This window comes from Pipistrellus kuhlii, unplaced genomic scaffold, assembly GCF_014108245.1.
Source record: "Pipistrellus kuhlii isolate mPipKuh1 unplaced genomic scaffold, mPipKuh1.p scaffold_m20_p_71, whole genome shotgun sequence".
Taxonomy (NCBI): Eukaryota; Metazoa; Chordata; class Mammalia; order Chiroptera; family Vespertilionidae; genus Pipistrellus; species Pipistrellus kuhlii.
This window is the reverse complement of record NW_023425575.1, coordinates 960,395-977,878: the sequence shown is the minus strand read 5'-3', so window position 1 is coordinate 977,878 and position 17,484 is coordinate 960,395. Positions and strand designations below refer to the sequence as shown.

The 17,484-nt window shown below is 44.5% G+C and overlaps 2 protein-coding genes and 1 long non-coding RNA gene across 3 annotated transcripts in view; 2 read left to right on the top strand and 1 right to left on the bottom strand.

The window, feature by feature from the left end:
- The first annotated feature begins 4,177 nt into the window (after window positions 1-4,177).
- On the top strand, window positions 4,178-12,561 carry LOC123651700 (zinc finger protein 547-like). Its single transcript, XM_045576006.1, has 4 exons — window positions 4,178-4,509; window positions 6,495-6,621; window positions 9,320-9,402; window positions 12,012-12,561. The coding sequence occupies exons 1-4, from the start codon at window positions 4,477-4,479 to the stop codon at window positions 12,072-12,074; spliced, it is 306 nt and encodes a 101-aa protein (XP_045431962.1). The 5' UTR covers window positions 4,178-4,476; the 3' UTR covers window positions 12,075-12,561.
- Window positions 10,593-11,660, bottom strand: LOC118710256. Its single transcript, XR_006740574.1, has 3 exons — window positions 11,379-11,660; window positions 10,753-11,137; window positions 10,593-10,668 (listed from the first exon to the last, which is right to left on the bottom strand). It is a non-coding gene; the product is annotated as an uncharacterized LOC118710256 (long non-coding RNA).
- A 3,590-nt stretch (window positions 12,562-16,151) lies between the features above and the next one.
- The window catches only part of LOC118710218 (zinc finger protein 883-like), an 86,854-nt gene continuing 85,521 nt past the window's right edge, over window positions 16,152-17,484 (top strand). Inside the window, exon 1 of the mRNA XM_045575967.1 lies at window positions 16,152-17,090. Coding sequence (XP_045431923.1) covers window positions 17,058-17,090 — 33 coding nt within the window. The 5' untranslated portion in view covers window positions 16,152-17,057. The remainder of the gene's footprint in view (window positions 17,091-17,484) is intronic.

Genomic DNA, 17,484 nt, shown 5'->3' with positions numbered 1-17,484 from the left:
GTTGTCACATAGGACTGATTCCTGTTGGCCCCAGTAAACATAAGGTTGCAGAAGAACTGCCATTTTCAGGGACTCATTTTGCCTAGATGATAATGCAGAGGTATTGAGTGCCTAAGTCATCAATGGAAAAACTGCCAGTCTCAGGTCTCTTTTTTTGTAAAATAATGAAGGATTTTTTTTTTTTTTTTTTTTTTTACAACTTCTTTAATCGGGTATTCTATTAATTCTGTGGGTTTGTGTTTAAGAATATCTGGGCATTTGCAGCATGATGAAGTGGAAAACTTACATGTGGTCTCAAACATTTTTCCCTGGAGGAAGACTATCGTGCAGAAATTAGCTCTGCCATTTTTGTCAGATTTACATTGCTGCCCATAATTTGGCAGGCATCACTGTGGACTCTAGTGCTCATGTGAAGATGGATGCTTTGAGACACAGAGATCACTCCAAAGAGGGAATTGCTGTGACAACCTCAAGTATGTCCGGGAGCAGTGTGAATTTTTTTCTTGTTTACAAGGCATGCTAAGACAGTTGAAGCTTATGTTTTCCCCAGTTGTTGTGGAGGGCCATGTGCCCTAATGACTTCAATTCCATGGGTGATGGGCATTGGTTGGAGGACCATCCCAGTGAGGAGAAACTCTTTACTGACCTAATTCCATTTGAATGAATGGTCTTCATCTGAATTTGCACCCAGAATTTAAAAATATATATATATTTTATTGATTTTTCACAGAGAGGAAAGGAGAGGACAGAGAGCCTGAAACATCGATCAGCTGCCTCCTGCACATCCCCTACTGGGGACGTGCCTGCAACCAAGGTACATGCCTTTGACCGGAATCAAACCTGGGACCTTTCAGTCCGCAGGCCGACGCTCTATCCACTGAGCCAAACTGGTTTTGGCTATAGTGAGTCTTTTCTGAGATGTATATTTACTGTGTCTGTATCTTTCTTAAAAACCTCTGATCATATATTCTGCCTAATGTGCTAGGAATGTTAGCAATTTTCTTTAACAAAAGAACAGTGGAATGACAAACGGGTGTTGGAATTTCCCTCTATTTGTGCCTTTTTTGATTTAGGGAATAAATATTTTTTTGGATTGGAATAATGTGTTTTAATATTTTATACTTTAAAAATATGTATTATCAGGGATTTTTTAAAGATGAAAGATTTATGTGACCTGAAGAGAAACCAGAATATGAGAAAATTTAAAAATTTTTTTTATTGATTTCAGAGAGGAAGGGAGAGGGAGAAATAGAAATAGAAGCATCAATGATGACAGAGAAGCATTGATAGGCTACCTTTTACACGCAGCTACAGGGAATGGAGCCCTGAATCCAGGCCTGTGCACTGACCAGAAATCTAATGGTGGACCTTTTTTTGCTGTGTTGACGCCAAACCACTGAGGCATTTTGATTAATAAATAAAAACCACTGGGAATTTTTTGTTTTTAAATACTATGCACAATGCAGTGAACACTAAATTTTAACTGGCACTACTAACATTCTCCATCACCTCTAGAAGAGCAACCTTAGGAAACATTCTCCTGACAAGAACCCTCAATGCCCCAACGCCAACACACACCTTTGTGTTTAGGGCTTTTAAGAAAGATCCGGGGCCTTTTTGAACCCGCTCAGCCACCTGCAGGGAGGCAGTACTGTGGCCACCAAGGTCTCCGTGGTGGGCCTCTAACCTGGAGTCTCCGGGAGACTCACTACAGCTCCCTGCACTTCAGATGGCTAAATGTGACATGAAGGTAGTGACAAGACTTTGAGAATCAATAAAAATGACAAACTTAGTACTTGCCTGGGTCAGGGTTCCAGAGTTTGATTTTTGAGCACTTTCTCTTTTTTTTTTTTTAATTATTATTTTTTTTCATTGGCTCTTGTCACACTTTTTTTAAAAAAATATATTTTTATTGATTTATTACAGAGAGGAAGGGAGAGAGAGAGTTAGAAACATCGCTGAGAGGGAAACAACAATCAGCTGCCTCCTCATACCCACTGCTGCAGATATGCCTGCAACCAAGGTACATGCCCTCGATTGGAATCGAACCTGGGACCTTTCAGTCCATTGCCAATGCTCTATCCACTGAGCCAAACCAGTTTCGGCTAATCACACTTCTTTTTAAAAAATATATATTTTATTGATTTTTTTTTTTACAGAGAGCAAGGGAGAGGGATAGAGAGTTAGAAACATAGATGAGAGAGGAACATCAACCAGCTGCCTTCTGCACACCCCCTACTGGGGATGTGCCCGCAACCAATGTACATGTGCTTGACCGGAATCGAACCTGGGACCTCTCAGTCTGCAGGCCTACACTCTATATCTACTGAGCCAAACCTTTTCGGGCCAACTGTTGCACTTCCTAAAATACAGAGTTATCTTGCCAGATGTATGTCAGTGCATACTTCTGTTGCTAAAGGTATTTCAGTTGAACCACCTACAAAGCAGTTACAGATGGAATCATTCAACATCCTCATGTGTACAGGGAAGCTAACTCTGTTGTCCGATTTGTTGAAGACTATCAGGAATACCTGAGTCCCTAAAGGAGTCCTTCATTGTTTTCCTTCTCATGAGTTGCCATACAGGGCTCCTTAGTGTTGGCCCCAGAAGACTGAGAATCGCAGAGCTTCTGCCACGCTCATGGTCACACTTTCCCTACCGCCAGTGATGGATTTATTGAATGCCTAAGACATGAAGGCAAGAGCTGCCAGTCTTACATCTGTTTGTTTTGTGAAATGAAGGCTTTTCCCTAAGGCTTCTTTAATCGTGGGGTTCTATTTGCTGTGTGGGTTAGCTTATAAGGAGAACTTTGCAGTTTAAGCATGTTGAACAACATTTATGGGGCCTCAAAACTGTGCCTTGAGGGAAAGGTATGGTGCAGAAATTAGCACAGCAGTGTTTGCCAAATATACATTGCTGCCCATATTTTCCTCGGAAATACTGTGGACTCTAGTCCTCATGTAAAGGTGCATGCTTGGAGACACAGATCACTTCAAAGAGGGGGTACCTGTCACAACTAAAAGTATGTGTTGGAGCAGCATGAATTTTTCTTTTTTTTTAAACATATTGATTTTTTTTTTACAGAGAGGAAGGGAAAGGGATAGAGGTAGAAACATCAATCAACTGTCCCCTTTGCACCCCCTACTGGAGATTTTCCGCAACCAAGGTACATGCCCTTGAGTGGAATCAAACCTGGGACCTTTCAGTTCCCAGGCCTAAGCTCTATCCACTGAGCCAAATTAGTCAGGGCCCTGTTAAATTTTTTACCAAAGTTCATACTGATTTCCATAAGGGCTGTAGCAGTTTGCTTTCCCAGCAGTAGAGTACAGGGGTTCCCTTTTTTCCACATTCACCCAGCACTTGTCCTTTGTTGATTTGCTGATGGCAGTCATTCTGACAGTGGTGGGGTGATACCTAATTGTTGCTTTAACTTACATCTCTCTGATGATCAGTCACTTTGAGCATTTTTTCACATATCTCTTGATCATCTTCTCTACACTGCAGCCCAGTCAGAGCTGACACTTTGGATGGCATCAGTAGCAGAGTGTTAAAGTGTCTGTTCGGTGACATTAACTTTGTACACTGGATTCAGTGGATGCAGGCTAGATAGGTTTATAAATATATTTTATTGATTTTGTACAGAGAGGAAGGGAGAGAGATAGAGAGCCAGAAACATCGATGAGAGAGAGTCATCGATCAGCTGCCTCTTGCCCACCCCCTACTGGGGATATGCCCGCAACCAAGGTACATACCCTTGACCGGAATCGAACCCGGGACCCTTCAGTCCCCAAGCCGACGCTCTATCCATTGAGCCAAACCGGTCCCGGCCAGGCTAGATAGGTTTAAACAGGATTTAGACAATTGAGCAATCTCTGCAAGCTACTTTTGGCCTGAAGGAAGAAAACGGTGCCTGCCATTCAGGAAGAGCAGGTCTTAAAGAAAGATATGCAAAACCTGCAGCTACAGGAAGCCATCAGGTGCAGGAGAAACAAACTTGCCCCAGACATCACCTCCCCGGAAGGCTCCACTTCCTTTACTTGGTGTGTTCTGGGGCTTTCTGCACCTTAAGCCACCCTCATAACAGAATCCTGGCTTTGTAGCTTAGGAACTACGTTACCCAGAAGGCCACGCATGGAATGACAGCAGGGTCAGCCAATGGAATCTCAGAGAAGGCATTTCTGTTTGTCCGCTTACGTAGGGCGGGACCGGTAGTCCTCCCGAGGAGAGGTTCTGTTCTCAGCTTTTTGTCTGAGGCGGCCTGGTTTCCCCTGTCACAGCGTCCTGTGGAGAAGGTGGAGAGTGGTGTTCCCCGCTGCACAGCCTGTGGTCGGAGACTCCCGTGGTGCTCACCGCTCACACGTGGGGTTGGAGCTCGGAGTCACCGCCCGGACCCCCGCCAGGGCGGGGACAGGCCCCGCCATTCCTGCCGCGGCTGCCGCTCCCGCCGCCCCTGCCCCGCGCGGCCCACAGAGCGCGATGGCGGCGCCCGCGCTGAGGGGCTTCGCTGAGGTGAGTTCCTGTCCCCCAGGCCCCCCGCCTCCTCACCCCGCACCCCACAGCCCGGTGCGGGCCTGTCCCTCCTGCAGCTCCGTCCGCGGGGAGGACCGTGAGGAAGGCGGAGGGGAGGGAGGAGCGCGGTGGCTTCTGAGGACACAGCCAGTCCTGGGCAGAGTGTCTGACAGAAAACTGGAAAGAACCAAGGAACGCTTAGGGAAGATGGAGTTATTTTTATTATTATTACGCGTGGGCCCGAAGGAAAATGCATTTCAAATTCTGGACCCCAAGATGGAGGAACTTTCCCAGTTTATGTTTTTACTTTATTTATTCATTTATTTGTTTTAATATATTTTATTGATTTTTTTTCGGAGAGGATGGGAGAGGGATAGAGACCTAGAAATATCCATGAGAGAGAATCATCGACCAGCCGCCCTCTGCACACCCCCACTGGGGATGTGCCGGCAACCAATGTACATGCCCTTGATCGGAATCGAACCTGGGACCCTTCAGTCTGCAGACCGACGCTCTATCTACTGAGCTAAACCGGTTCCGGCTTTATTTATTTTTTAATATTTTTAAAAATATATTGTATTGATTTTTTTTTCCTTTTTTTTTTTTTTTTTTTACAGAGAGGGAAGGAGAGGGATAAAGAGAATCATTGATCACCTGCCTCCTGCACACTCCCTATCCGGGGCGTGCCTGCAACCAAGGTAAATGCCCTTGACCAGAATCAAACCTGGGACCTTTCAATCCGCAGGCTCTATCCACTGAGCCAAACTCGTTAGGGCTGCTTTTACCTTCTTTATCACCCAAATATGGGGTGTAGCTGGCCCCCTTTGCAAGTTCTTAAAGAGCTTCTATTTGCTGGGCACTTAAGACCTCAACCAAAGGCCTGGCCTGGTGCCAGCACTGATAACTTTGTCCACGAAAGGTTTAATGGCCTCTCGGAAGTGGGAGTAGTCTTATTTTCCTTATAATTTAAGCAAGCAATCAAGCATTTCCAGAAGCCAAATAGCAGGGTTGAAATTTGAAACAGCAGATTTTATATAAGATGGATGCTTCAAGTGGTCAGGGGTGACTTGCATCTGATGTTCCCGTAAGCATGTGGGCTGTGAGGATTGACTGAAAGTTGAGAGGCTGCAGGGAGGACAAACCAGACTTATTTGGGGCTTTCCCGGCTGTGGGGTCCATCAGTGGCCGGGGGTGGTCCTGGGTTTGCCTGGAAGACAAGCTCTCTGTGTATACCATATGCCAGGTTCATGGGGGAGTCCAATGAGATCCAGTGGCTTGGAGTAGAAAGGGGGCAGAGCTGAGGGAGTGAATCTGGGTTCCGAAGATGGGAAGAGGATAAACATTACACAGTTCTGTGCACACCTGGACGAAAGGTGAGCTTATGGTTCCCGGGACCTGGCGTGGTGACTAAATGACAAGCATAAACCTACGCTTGGCGTTGTTTTGGAGACTGGAATCTAGGACAGTGGTCAGAAAACTCATCAGTCAACAGAGCCAAGTATCAACAGTCCAACGATTTAAATTTCTTGTGAGTCAAATTTCTTAAACTTAAACTGTATAGGAAGGTACATTGTTATTAACTTAATTAGGGTATTCCTAAGCTGGCCTTTGCTAAAAACTCAAGGGGCCAAAGAGCCGCATGTGGCTCTCAAGCCACACTTTGCTGACCACTGATCTGTGAGACTGCAGTGGGATTGCTTGACAGGAAGGCTGGGGTGCTGCAGGCATCACCCAGACCTTAAATGGCATTGCTCCCTCCCCTCCCCTGCTCAATTGTTTCCACCCAACCCAGCTACTCTGCTGAGTGAAATCCCAATGAGTAATGGGACGGTGATGAGAGAGCTGCCTGCACTGGCATTATGGCCTGGTGTCCACATTAAACTGGAAGCCTTAGAGGAGATTAAGGGTGGGAAGGTGTGTAAGGAGTAGGAGTGGGTGTTCTCAGAGAGACATAGCTCTGGTGTCAATTATCTTAATTCTGACAGGTTGGCATGACCTTTGAGGACATTGCCCTGTACTTCTCCAGGGAGGAATGGAGCCTCCTTGATGAGGATCAGAGACAGCTGTACCTGAATGTGATGCTGGAGAACTTTGAACTTGTATCCTCGCTGGGTAAGACCCTCACTCTCACCAGTGACCTGGACTTGGCTTTGGGATTTCCCAGGCCCCATCTTCCAGGATGTGCTGTGTCCTCCCATATAGACTGTGGTTCTGCTTGATTGTTCCAGATTTCTGAGTGGTTGGTGTCCTGGGGAGGATTGGTCTGTTTCCAATGCTCCCTTGTATTCCTGCATTCCCAATTCTCCCTGCTGGACTAAATTCACAGGGAAGGACTTGCGGTTGGTAGTGTTGCAGACAGCCTGAGGGATTCCACCTTGATGAGTGGGGACAGCATTTTCTATATTCCTATTGGTCATTTGTACTTATTTTTTGAATAATTGTCTCTAAATCCTTGTTCTGTTTAGTAAATATTTTTTGGTTAAAGATTCTTTTGACTAGTACCTTGTATATTCTATTATATATATTAATTGTTATGACATACAGGAACATATATTGTTGCATGTGCTTAATTGTTCTTTGCAGATATTTTCCCCAGCACCTGCTTTTCTATAAAGTCTATGGTTTTGGCAACCCTGCGTTCAGCAGGTCTAGTGCCACCATGTTTCTAAGAAATTCAGATGGTTGTTACTAGTGCTTTGCAATAAAGTGTGTGTTTTTTTTGTGTTTGTTTTTTTTTAAAATATATTTTATTGATTTTTGTACAGAGAGGAAGGGAAAGAGAGAGAGAGTTAGAAACATCGATGAGAGAGAGTCATCAATCAGCTGCCTCTTGCACACCCCCTACTGGGGATATGCCCACAACCAAGGTATTATACATGCCCCTGACCGGAATCGAACCCGGGACCCTTCAGTCCCCAAGCTGACCCTCTATCCATTGAACCAAACTGGTCCCGGCCAATAAAGTGTTTTTAATGAAATTCTATGGAGTTTGCTTTTCAGATAGACATTGCATTGTTGATTGCAGTTGTGCTGGGAAGAAGGTGTTTTTCTTTATTTGTTGCAATTTGGACTCTTTGTTTTGTCTGTTTTGTTTGGTGTTGGGTGTTCGGTGTCACATTCAGAAAATCCTGACTGAGCCCTAACCGGTGTTGCTCAGTTGATAGAGTCTCAGCCTGTAAACTCAAGGGTCCCAGGTTCAATTTGGGTCAAGGGCATGTACCTTGGTTGCAGGCACATCCCCAGTAGGGGGTGTACAGGAGGCAGCTGATTGATGTTTCCTACTCTATCTTTCTCCCTTCCTCTCTGTAAACAATCAATAAAATATATATATTTTTAAATTGGGTGGGGCCTGAGCTGGTTTGGCTCAATGGATAGAGTGTTGGCCTCTGGATTTAAGGGTCCCAGGTTCCATGCCAGCTAAGGGAAGAGAGAGGGAGGGAGTGAGAGGGGAAAAAAATCAGTGTGAGGGAGAAACATTTATAGGCTGCTTTCTGCACACAAGTTGACTGGAAATGGAACCCACATGTAGATATGTGCCTTGACTGAGAATTGAATGCTTGACCGTTTGGTACACAGGACAATGTTCCAACCAACTGCGCCATACTATAAAAGCCATTTTGTGGTCTTTAAACACAAAAATTTCCAATGATTTTTCAAGAAAAGGCCACTAGGGTCAATGATAGCAGAAGCATAGAGGCTATTGGAGGTAACTCTGACCCTTGGTTTTAACACTATATATTTTCAAATATGTTTATTCGCCCAGACTTTTCCAGTTATTCTTTCTGTAGAGTTCTCCTTTATTTGTGTTCTGGAATACTGTTTGTCTTCAAGGTAGTCTTCTTCACATTTTTTCGGGTTTTATTCGTGGCTAGCTATCATACTTACAGTGAGGTGGGGAGAGATGCTCATATCTCTTATTCTGCTATCTTGTTGGTGTCACACACATAGGTCTTTTATCTGTGATCTCATTTACACTTTGTTGTTCTACCACAGTGTTGACCCTCCATCTTTTCTGTTTTTCTTTGAAGATTTGGATCATTTATCCCATGCATTGGCTCAAATGGAGTTTAAGTAGAAGAATCATTTGTGCATCATAGAAGAAACGTGACTTTATGAATGACACAGTGGACCCACATGGGGTCTTGCCTTGGTCAATGGTCATTAGGGAGGAATTCTAGGCTGGTCTTTGTTACATTCATAGCTAGGAACCCAGTGTTTGGTTACAGTTGCCCATTCCTCACCCAGTTATGCTTGTTTGTGCTTATGTTGATGCTTTGCCTACTATTCAGTTCTAATAGTGATCATTTCTACTTGTTTCCCACCTAACATATAACATTAACTACTCTGCACTTTGCACCTCTGCCTCTTTCACAGGTCTCTTATTACTGCACTCCAATGTTGGTCTGAGCCTGTAGCACCTTGGAGTGCACATGTGTTATTATAATGACTTTGAACATTATGTGCTCTAATACAATCAATTTTTATGACTTTGAGCAGCTTTAAATTATTCTACACAGACTCATATGGCCCGCATGTATGGTAAATAGAGGAAGCCGTTTGTGTAAGAACAATGAGTAGGGCCTTTCTCTCTTATTTGTGTCCCATCTTGTACTTCTGTTCTTTCTTGGTGAACTTTTCATCTTCGACCAACTTTTGGGGCCACTTTATGTATTTCCTCAGAGTATACCTCATTTGTTTTGAAAATTGTTCTATGCAATCAGGCCTAATCATGGCACATAAACATTTGTGGTGAAGATATTATGTTTTCACAAGATCAACATGTACCTCACCAGCATTTCCTTTTGTTCAGGTTGCTGCTGTGGAGCAGAGAATGTGGAGGCATCAACTGAAGAGAACAATTCTGTAAGAGTGTCACAGGCAAGGAATCCCAAGGTAGCCTTGTCTTCCCAGAAGAGCCACCCCTGTGAGGGTTGTGGGCTAGTCTTCAGAAACATTTTCCATTTGACTGAGCTGCAGGGAACAGAATACGGACAGATACTGTTGCGATGTGGGGCATGTACAAAACAGTTTTACTTCTGTGTAAAAGTTGACCAGCAGCATGTGAGAGAGAAGACTTTCATTAGCGGTTTGGACAGGATCTCACATGCAAACAGCTACAATTTCAATGTGTCCCAGAATCATTTCAGATGTGGAAAGGTTGGGCACGGTGTCCTTACTGGGTCCGGACATCTCCACCTAAAGGCTACTATGTCCAAGGACAGTCCAAGTGCTGTTTCTAAGTGTGAGATGATGTTTCAAAGGAGAAACAATTATTATACCAGAAAAGAATGTGAGGAAGGCATTAGTTGCAACCACAATTTTATTCCAGAAAAGGATGTCCTTGCAGGTAGTCAGTGTTTTGTGAGCTCTGAATGTGGAAAACATTTAACCGACTTTTCAAGCTTTCATGATCAACAGCAAGATCACACTGGAGAAAGCCCTTATCGATGGATTGAATATGGGAAAGCTTTTAGCAGTAGAAACAGCGTAGGTGATCATGAAGCTTTGCACACTGGAGAACGGCCTTATGAGAGGAGTGAATGTGGAAAAACTTTTACCTGTAGCAGTGCCCTCCATTATGATCAAAGAGTTTACACAGTGGAAAGGCCTTATGAGTACAACGAATGTGGGAAATCTTTTGCAACTAACTCTTACCTACATAATCATCAGAGAATTCATACAGGAGAAAAGCCTTATAAATGCAGTGACTATGGGAAATCTTTTACATTGGGGACTGCCCTTCGTTGTCATCAAAGAGTTCATAAAGGAGAAAATCCATATAAATGCATTGAATGTGGAAAGTCTTTTACAAGTAGCAATGGTTTTAAATATCATCAGAGAGTTCACACAGGAGAAAAGCCTTATCAATGCAGTGAATGTGGGAAGTCTTTTATCAGTATCCCTCAACTTCGTAGACATGAGAGAGTTCATACAGGAGAAAAGCCTTTTAAATGCAGGGTCTGTGGGAAATCTTTTAGATGGAGGAGTCACCTTCATTGTCATCAAAGAGTTCATACTGGAGAAAATCCATATAAATGCTTTGAATGTGGAAAGTCTTTTACAACTAGCAATGGTATTCAATTTCATCAAAGAATTCACACAGGAGAAAAGCCTTATCAATGCAGTGAATGTGGGAAAAGTTTTACCACTAACACCAACCTTCATATTCATCAGAGACTTCACACAGGAGAAAAACCTTATAAATGCACTGAGTGTGAGAAATCTTTTAAGCGTACTGCTCACCTTCATAGTCATCAGAGAGTTCATACAGGAGAAAAACCTTTTAAATGCAGTGAATGTGGGAAATCTTTTACATGGAGGAGTGGTCTCCAATATCATCAGAGAGTTCACACTGGAGAAAGCCATTCTGAGTGCAATTAATATGAGATATTTATCAGGCATATTTCTAAATTTGCTTTTGACATTGTCCAAATGTGAGATTTTTTAAATGTGTAGGAAATGAAGTTTCTTAGATAGGACTTCACAAGAGTAAAAGATAATTTGTGATTCCTTATTTTTCTGAATTGTATCTCATACATATATTCACCTATATTATGTAAAGTTCCCAGAAATGTTTTTGCTGTTTTGTGTGTTTGCTTACGTTGAAACACTATGTAGTTATATTGCACTTTCTTTTTCTTTTTTTCAAATATATTTTAATGATTTTTTACAGAGAGGAAGGGAGAGAGATAGAGAGCCAGAAACGTCAATGAGAGAGAAACATCGACCAGCTGCCTCCTGCACACCCCCACTGGGGATATGTGCCCACAACCAATGTACATGCCCTTGACCGGAATCGAATCCGGGACCCTTCAGTCCACAGACCGACACTCTACCACTGAGCCAAACCGGCTCCGGCTATATTGCACTTTCTAACATATAGAGATGTCCTGCCAGATCTATGTCACTGCATAATTCTGTTGCTGAAGGTATTTTACCTGAACCACCTATAAGGTCCCTACACATGGCATCAATTACCATCCTCATTTGCCCAGCAAATTGTCTAATTTGTTGAAGAAAATTAGGAATACATGAGTCCTTAGTTCTTACTTGTTTCCCTGTCCTGAGTTGCACTAAGGACTGATTATGTTGGCCCCAGTAAACATAATGCGTGTGTGCCTAAGTCATCAACTGCCAGTCTCAGGTCTCTTTCTTTGCAAAATAATGAAGGCCTTTTCCTAACACTTGTTTAATTTTGGTGTTCTATTTGCTGAGTGTGTTAGTTTGTAAGGAGATCTGGGCTCTCCAAATTCAGGGATGTGGAAAACTTTTATGTGGTCTTCCAACATTTTTGTCGTTGGGGGAAGCCTATGGTGCCAAAAGTAGCTCGGCACGTTTTGCCAAATTTACATTGTTTTCCATAATTTTCCTATTAAACACTGTGGGCTCTATTCCTCATGTGACGATGGATGCTTTGAGACACAGAGATCATTTGAAAGGGGGGGTAACTGAAAACCTCACGTATGTCTGGGAGCGGTGTGAATTTTTTTTCTTCTTTTCAGGGGATGCTAAGATATTTGAAGGGAATATCCTGTCCAGTTCTTAAAGAGGGCCATTTGCCATAATGCCTTCATTTCCATGGGTGATGGGCACTGGTTGGAGGACCATTGCAGTGAGGAGAAACCCTTTCACTGCAGAAACATGGACCTAATTGATGTTTGCCCAGACTGCAGCCTATTAGATGGAATTGTCATCATCTAAACCTGCACCCAGAAATGATTTTGAGGAAAACACTATAGGAGCGGTGAGTACACAGATCTGAGGAATCCCCCACCATGTTTATATTCTGTGCAGCAGTTATTGTCATTGATTATAATCAAGTGGTTTTGTGGGTTCTTCTGGCTTCTCAGATGTTCCCATCAGAGCCATTGGTGCTCTGGCAGCAAAACTAAGAGGAAAAGAAAGAGTGTCTTTAGGCCGGTAATGTGGCTTTTGTGACCCAGTAAGCATCCCAGTGGGTTTGGGTGAAAGTTCTTCATTGTTTGTTACACTTTCTGTGGCTGAGATGAGACTTGCTCAGAGGGCATAAGTATGTGAATTGAATATAAAGTTGCCAAACCTATTCCAAAATAGGTGAAAGTATATATATTTTATCTTGAAACATTCTTTTAATAGCTGTAATTGCATGTGTAAGTGTAGTGTTTCATAAATCTTGACATATGCATGAAAATGAAACCATCATTATACTCAATACTGATCATATCTATGACTGTGTACTGCTTAATGACCTTGTTTCATATTTTTGGTGTCCTTTTTTTTTTTTTTTTTAATATATTTTATTGATTTTGTACAGAGAGGAAGGGAGAGAGATAGAGAGTTAGAAACATCGATGAGAGAGAGTCATCGATCAGCTGCCTCTTGCACACCCCCTACCGGAGATGTGCCTGCAACCAAGGTACATGCCCTTGACCGGAATCGAACCCGGGACCTTTTAGTCCCCAAGCCGACGCTCTATCCATTGAGCCAAACCGGTTTCTGCTTTGGTGTCCTTAATAAAGAACTTGGCTGTTTCTAAGTATTTTTCAGCTTTAATTATTTTATAAATTGTTGGATATATTTAAGAGATATATTTGTAACTCATCTTTTAAATTTTTTTATATATTTTATTGATTTTTTCAGAGAGGAAGGGAGAGAGAGAGTTAGAAACATCGATGAGAGAATCATCGATCAGCTGCCTCTTGCACACCCCCTACTGGGGATATGCCCACAACCAAGATACATGCCCTTGACCGGAATCGAACCCTGGACTCTTCAGTCCACAGGCTGACGTTCTGTCCACTGAGCGAAACCGGTTTTGGCCATCTTTTTTTTTTTTTTTTTTTTTTTTAAGTATTGTTTTTTGTTTTGTTTTTTAATATTTTATTGATTTTTTACAGAGAGGAAGAGAAAGGGACAGAGAGCTAGAAACATCAATGAGAGAGACATTGACCAGCTGCCTCCTGCACACCTCCCACCGGGGATGTTCCCGCAACCAATGTACATGCCCTTGACCGGAATCGAACCTGGGACTCTTCAGTCCCCAGACCGACACTCTATCCACTGAGCAAAACTGGTTTTGGCTTTTTTTTTTTTTTTTTTTTAATAGATATTCTTTTTGTTATTAATCATCACTAGAGGATATTTTTATTTTGAATTTTTTGGAGAGTGGAAGAGAGAGGGAAAGACAGAAATATTGATGTGAAGGAAACACATTGATTGCTTCTTTCATCAGCTGTGACTATGGCCTGAGCTAAGAAGGAATCTTCAACCAAGATACGTGCCTTTGACTTGAATTGATCCCAAGAGCCTTTTCTCTGCTAGCCTATGCTCTATCCAGAGCCAAACTAGCTAGGACGCTGGTGGATGTTCATATTTTTATATATATATCACCATCATGTCTATTTTATTTTTTTAATATATATTTTAAAATATATTTTATTGATTTTTTATAGAGAAGAAGGGAGAGGAATAGAGAATTAGAAACATCGATGAGAGAGAAACATCAATCTACTGCCTCCTGCACAACCCCCACTGGGGATATGCCCACAACCAAGGTAAATGCTGGTGGGGGTCGGAGCCTTTGGGGGTAAGCAGACCAGCAACGGGGGCAGTTGGCAAGCAATCAGTCAGTAGGGGTCAGTTGGAGTGATCAGGACAGTGGGGCCTGGCAGTTTGGAGTGAGCAGCGGGAGCAGATGGGATAAGTAGGTAACACTGGGGCAGTTGTGGGTGATCAGGCTGGCAGGGAGTATTTGGGGGCAATCAGGCGGGCAGGCATGTAGGCAGGTGAATGGCCGGAGCCAGCAGTCCCAGATTGGGAGAGAAATGTCCAACTGCCTGCTTAGGCCCAATCCCTGTAAACCGGCAGTAGGACATCCTTCCATGGGTCCCCTATCGGAGAGGGTGCAGACTGGACTGGTTCTCAGAGACAGCTCTTTTCTCGAATCTGACAGGTTTGTCGTGACCTTGGAGGACATTGCCCTGTATTTCTGCAAGGAGGAAATGAGCTCCTTGTTGAGAGTCAGAAACAGCTGTACCTGAATGTGATGCTGGAGAACTTTGAACTTCTATAGATCCTCCCTTCCCCCAACTGGTGGGCGGAGATTGATGTAACCTGCATATGTGCCTGGACAGCCCTGAGACATCGAATCACCAATCAGGGCGTGCCAAGTACCCTGGGTCCACCCTCCCTCATTTGCCAGGCTTTTTCTAAGCTCCAGGAAGTAGCTACGGAAGATTTCACCTTCACCATCACCTTCTGATGTTGCCCAGACTCTCAATTTTTTTAATATCACCAAAAGCCTGGAATGATAAATCCTCCCTTCCCCCAACTGGTAACCTGCATCTGGACTGGGATATCCCGGAGAAAATGAACCACCAAACAGGGCGTGCCAAGTGCCCTGGACCCCACCCCATCCCATTCCTCATCTCAAAAGGCATGTTCACCTCAGCACCAGAGTGTCCTTACTGGGTCTGGACACTTAACATCTAAAGGATACTAGGTCCAGAGAGTGCCTAAATGCTATTTAGACATGTGGGATATTGTTTCATAGGAGAAACAATTATTACACTAGAAAAGAATGTAAGAAAGACATTAGTTGTGCCAAAACCAGTTGGCTCATTGGAGTGTTGGACTGCAGGCTGAAGGGTTTTGGGTTCAATTCTGGTCAATGGCATGTACCTGGCTTGCGAGCACATTACCGGTGGGGGCAGCTGATGGATGTTTCTCTCTTATCAGTGTTTCTGACTATATCCCTCTCCCTCTCTGTAAAAAAAAAAAAAAAAAAATCAATAAAATATCTTAAAAATAAAAATAAAAAACAGGAGTGGGGATGGCCAGGGGAATTTATTAGCATCAAAGATCTTTGTAGGCCGAAGCCGGTTTGGCTCAGTGGATAGATCGTCGGCTTGTGGACTGAAAGGTCCCGGGTTCGATTCCGGTCAAGGCATGTACCTTGGTTGCGGGCACATCCCCAGTGGGGGGTCTGCAGGAGGCAGCTGATCGATGATTCTCTCTCACCGAAGTTTCTAGCTCTCTATCCCTCTCCCTCTCTGTAAAAAATCAATAAAATATATTTAAAAAAAAAATCTTTGCAGGATGTATACAAGTTTTCTTTGGAATGAATTGATGCTTCAAAGGTGCTTCAGAAAAATAGACAGTAATCCCCAATTGTGACACAACCGAGCTCTTGGGAGAAAAACAGCAGCCCCCTTGCACCTGGACCAGCCCAGCCCAGCCAGCCACCGTACCACAGAGGACAACACCGTGGGGATTCCTAACTAAGCTTGTGCTCGCAGCTGCTCAGGATTTGTGTAAGTAATTAAAAGCTGCATGATTGGCAACTGTATGTTTCATGTGGTGTAGTTCCTCCGGTAGTTAATTGAATTAATTTTTGTAAGCTTAAACTTAAAAATTAAACCTTGTGGTCTTTTTGGTCCTAAGACTGCCCTCAGTCCTGCTGATGAAGAGCAGTCTCTCCATCAGCAACTACTTGACTGTCCCAATTCCTGTGAGATTACAGTTTATCTCAAGGGATGCCTGTGATGAACGCCCCAGATCCTTTACTGGTATCTACTTGGGACAAGGATATATACCTAGAAGTGAAGCACTGGATCAAATGTAGTTCCATATTAAATGTCTTGCTAAAACACCAAACTGATTTCTATAATGGCTGTTCTGGTTTGCAGTCCCACATCCTCCCCAGCACTTGCCCTTTGTTGATTTGTTGATGGCAGCCATTTTGACAGGGGTGAGGTGATACCTAATTGTTGCTTTAATTGGCATCTCTCTGGTGATGAGTCACTTTGAGCATTTTTTTCACATGTCTCTTGGCCATCTTATCCACACTGCACAGGGCTGACACTTGGGATGGCATCAGAAGAAGATGCTCTTACAGATGAGAGTCTGTTTCAGTGACATTACCATTGTATAATGGTTACAATGGAGGCAGGTTAGATGGAGTTAGAGAATTGAATAACCTCCCCCAGCTACATTTGGCTTGAGGGAGAAACATACCTAATGTCCTGAGTGAAGAAACAATGCCTGCATTCAGGAAGAGCAGGTCCTGAAGAAAGATATGCAAAACCTGCCAGGCAGGTGCAGGAGAAACAAACTTGCCTCAGAAACACCTCCCTTGAAGGCACTGGAGGGCCTGGGAATACTTGGTGTGTCCTTGGGCTGTTTGCCCTCAAAACCAATCCTGGAGTCAGCTCTGAGGAAATGCAGAATTCCGGACTTGGAGCCTAGGAACTACATTACCCAGAAGGCCTTGTGTAGCATACCACCAGGCTGAGCCAATGGAAGCTAAGAAAAGGCCGCTTCCTTTGTCCACGTCAGGGGGCAGGTTTTGGTCTTCTGTCAGGTCTAGTCGCTGGGTCCCTTGGAGGAGGCAGAAGAGTGGTGTCCCCGCCTCACAGCCCATGGGGGGCGCCTCCGGGGCGCTCACGGCTCACACTCGGGGTTGAAGCTCCCAGTCGCTCCATGGGCCGCGCCAGGCATCGGACAGGCCCCGCCGTTCCCTGGGCGACGCTGTCCCCGCCGCCCCCGCCCCGCGCGGCCCACAGAGCTCGATGGCCGCGCCCGAGCTGAGGGGCTTCGCTGAGGTGAGTTCCTGTCCCCCAGGCCCCCCGCCTCCTCACCCCGCACCCCACAGCCCTGTGCGGGCCTGTCCCTCCTGCAGCTCCGTGAGGAAGGCGGACGGGAGGGAGGAGCGCGGTGGCTTCTGAGGACACAGCCAGTGCGGGGCGGAGAGGACAGGGGTGACCGACCTCTGAGGTTCCCCTGAGGGTGTGGCTGTGAGGATTGGCGGGCAGATCAGAGGCTGCAGGGAGGACTCACAGCCTCATGGGGGCTTTCCCGGCTGTGGGGTCCCTCAGGGGCCTGGGGTGGTCCTGGACCCGCTGGAAGACAGGCTTCTCCACATGCCATGTGCCATGTTCACGGGGGAGTCCAGCGAGACCCAGTGGCATTGGAGCAGGAAGGGGGCAGAGCTGAGGG